Raw genomic sequence first — 2,018 nt, forward strand, 5'->3', positions numbered from 1 at the left:
CATCGTGTCTCTGCCAACATAGCCCCGAAACGCCCGAGCGCTATCTTCCCACCGAGAGCTCCGTCGACACTGACAGCGTCACCGACGACGCGACCGATGGCGGTGGTTGACGCTATCATGTGCGGCATCGTGCCGCTGCGATGGCGCGGTGCGCAGTACTTGTTTGATCTTAAGGTCTGGCTCTGGCTCCGCGTCGATGAACTGGAGACTACGGACAAGCCGTCGCCCATTCTGCCGTTCGGCGCACCGACCCTGCCCACCCTACCAACCAAGCCAAATTTGGACAGGCTGACCTTACTTGGTATACACTCCGTGCAGCGCCTTCTAGGCCTCTTGGGGATAGTCTACACAGGTATCACTCTCTGGAGTAACGCTGCCTACTTGAGCGTCTTGGAGACGGCGCTGGCCAACGACTATGGCTGGGCCGGCTTCAACGCTACTGGTATGCACGCCTTCCTTGCTAATACGTTCAACCGCCAGCTCCTCACGTCCAGTGACGCTTCGATTGCACTGCACGACCCAGCGTTTGGGGACCCACTGCAGTCATACAACTCGTCGGCCACCTCCGTTGCGTGGTATCCCACGGTGGCGCGCCGGTACCTCTTCAATGCGTCGGCGCCGTTGCAAGAGCTAGTGGCTGGTCTCCGGGCCATGCATCCGTGTCAAATGCCGTGGATGTTTACGCAGTACTGCTGGCTTGACCTAGATCGGACGTGGGAGATGGCCAGCACGAGCCAGCGACAGGCTCGGTGCGCAGCTCTCAGCCAGCACAACGGAGCCCGGTACCTCGAGACGAGTCTGCGCAACCTACAAGACTGGACGGTATGGCGATCGTGCTGGGGCACCTCGTTCGACATTGGTATGGGCAACGACTTGGCAGCGTCCGTACAAGGTCGTCAGTGGCTGCAGCATGTCCAGTCAAATACTCTGTCCGTACCAGAAGAAGTCGAGTACTGGGCGAGCCATGACATCTCGGTATTCTTGTTGCAGTGGCAAAACTTCAAAGACACGGGTCTCAGTGATTCGATGGTCATCTCGACGCCGTTCGGTCTCTCGTACAGTCTGCCGATCAGTGAGCGCCGAGGCATCGTGCACCTCGACTACCAGACGTCGCATCGTATGTACTGGGGACTCGCGAGCGACCTCTGGGCCGTGAGCAATAATGCGACCAGCGTCGGTGGCTTGTCGCTCTTGCGCAACAGTCCCCACTTTGCCTTTGCGAATGCGACACGCGCGAGTTTGCTCTTTGAAAACCTGACGCTCTCATCGCCGCTGAACGCTGGTTTGGCACTCTATGACACATGTTTGGGACCATTTGGCGCTGTCGACATGGTGTACGTAAGCTGTCCAGCGTCGCTGCTTGCGCTCTACCGCTACGTTCTGCAAACGATCGCAACTGCAACTAGCACCAACCTTGAAGCGCAGAAGCAATTTCTCAATCTGCCGGCCAAGACATACATTGGTCAGCTGCCGCAGGCTCTGCTCAATGACACAAGCGTGCGCCTCATGGGGGGTAACCTCATGTGCGGCAGCGACCTGCCGGAAACCACACCATCAAACGCACTACTGACGCTCTATGCGATCGACACGGTATGCGGCTGGCGGTACCGGGACTTCTTTACACCATCCACGACCGGTCTTGTCTTTGCCCTCGCGGCCTTTGACGCCCTACATCAAATCCAGCCAAAGCTCGACTTCGCCGCTTTTTGTGCAAGTGATCTATACGCCGAGCCCAACTGCGAGGCCATCTACAACGCGTACGACACATATATAACAACCTACTTTCCAGATACAGCAACGCTCCAAGCATTGGCAATTGCAGCCGAGACCGACACCCGATCTCTCTCTATCGAGACGACCCAGTACGTCAACCGTAGCGGCGCTATCGAGCTATACCGAATCAATATTCTGGATCCGACTGACCGCCCCTGGACGTTCTTTGGCTGGAACTATCTCGCCGAGTGGGTTGTCGGTCAGCGCGAAGTTGTCTCGTTTCAAGGCGACGGCGGCACGGTCAC

The 2,018-nt window shown here is 57.7% G+C and overlaps 1 protein-coding gene across 1 annotated transcript; it reads left to right on the top strand.

Moving 5' to 3' along the window:
• Positions 1 to 78: 78 nt before the first annotated feature.
• On the top strand, positions 79 to 1,877 carry SDRG_15461 (hypothetical protein; the record flags this gene model as incomplete). Its single annotated transcript, XM_008621634.1, has 3 exons — positions 79 to 301; positions 353 to 1,757; positions 1,796 to 1,877. The coding sequence occupies exons 1-3, from the start codon at positions 97 to 99 to the stop codon at positions 1,875 to 1,877; spliced, it is 1,692 nt and encodes a 563-aa protein (XP_008619856.1). The 5' UTR covers positions 79 to 96.
• Between the last annotated feature and the right edge of the window lie 141 nt (positions 1,878 to 2,018).

The sequence above is a fragment of the Saprolegnia diclina genome (assembly GCF_000281045.1).
Source record: "Saprolegnia diclina VS20 unplaced genomic scaffold supercont1.92, whole genome shotgun sequence".
NCBI lineage: Eukaryota > Oomycota > Saprolegniomycetes > Saprolegniales > Saprolegniaceae > Saprolegnia > Saprolegnia diclina.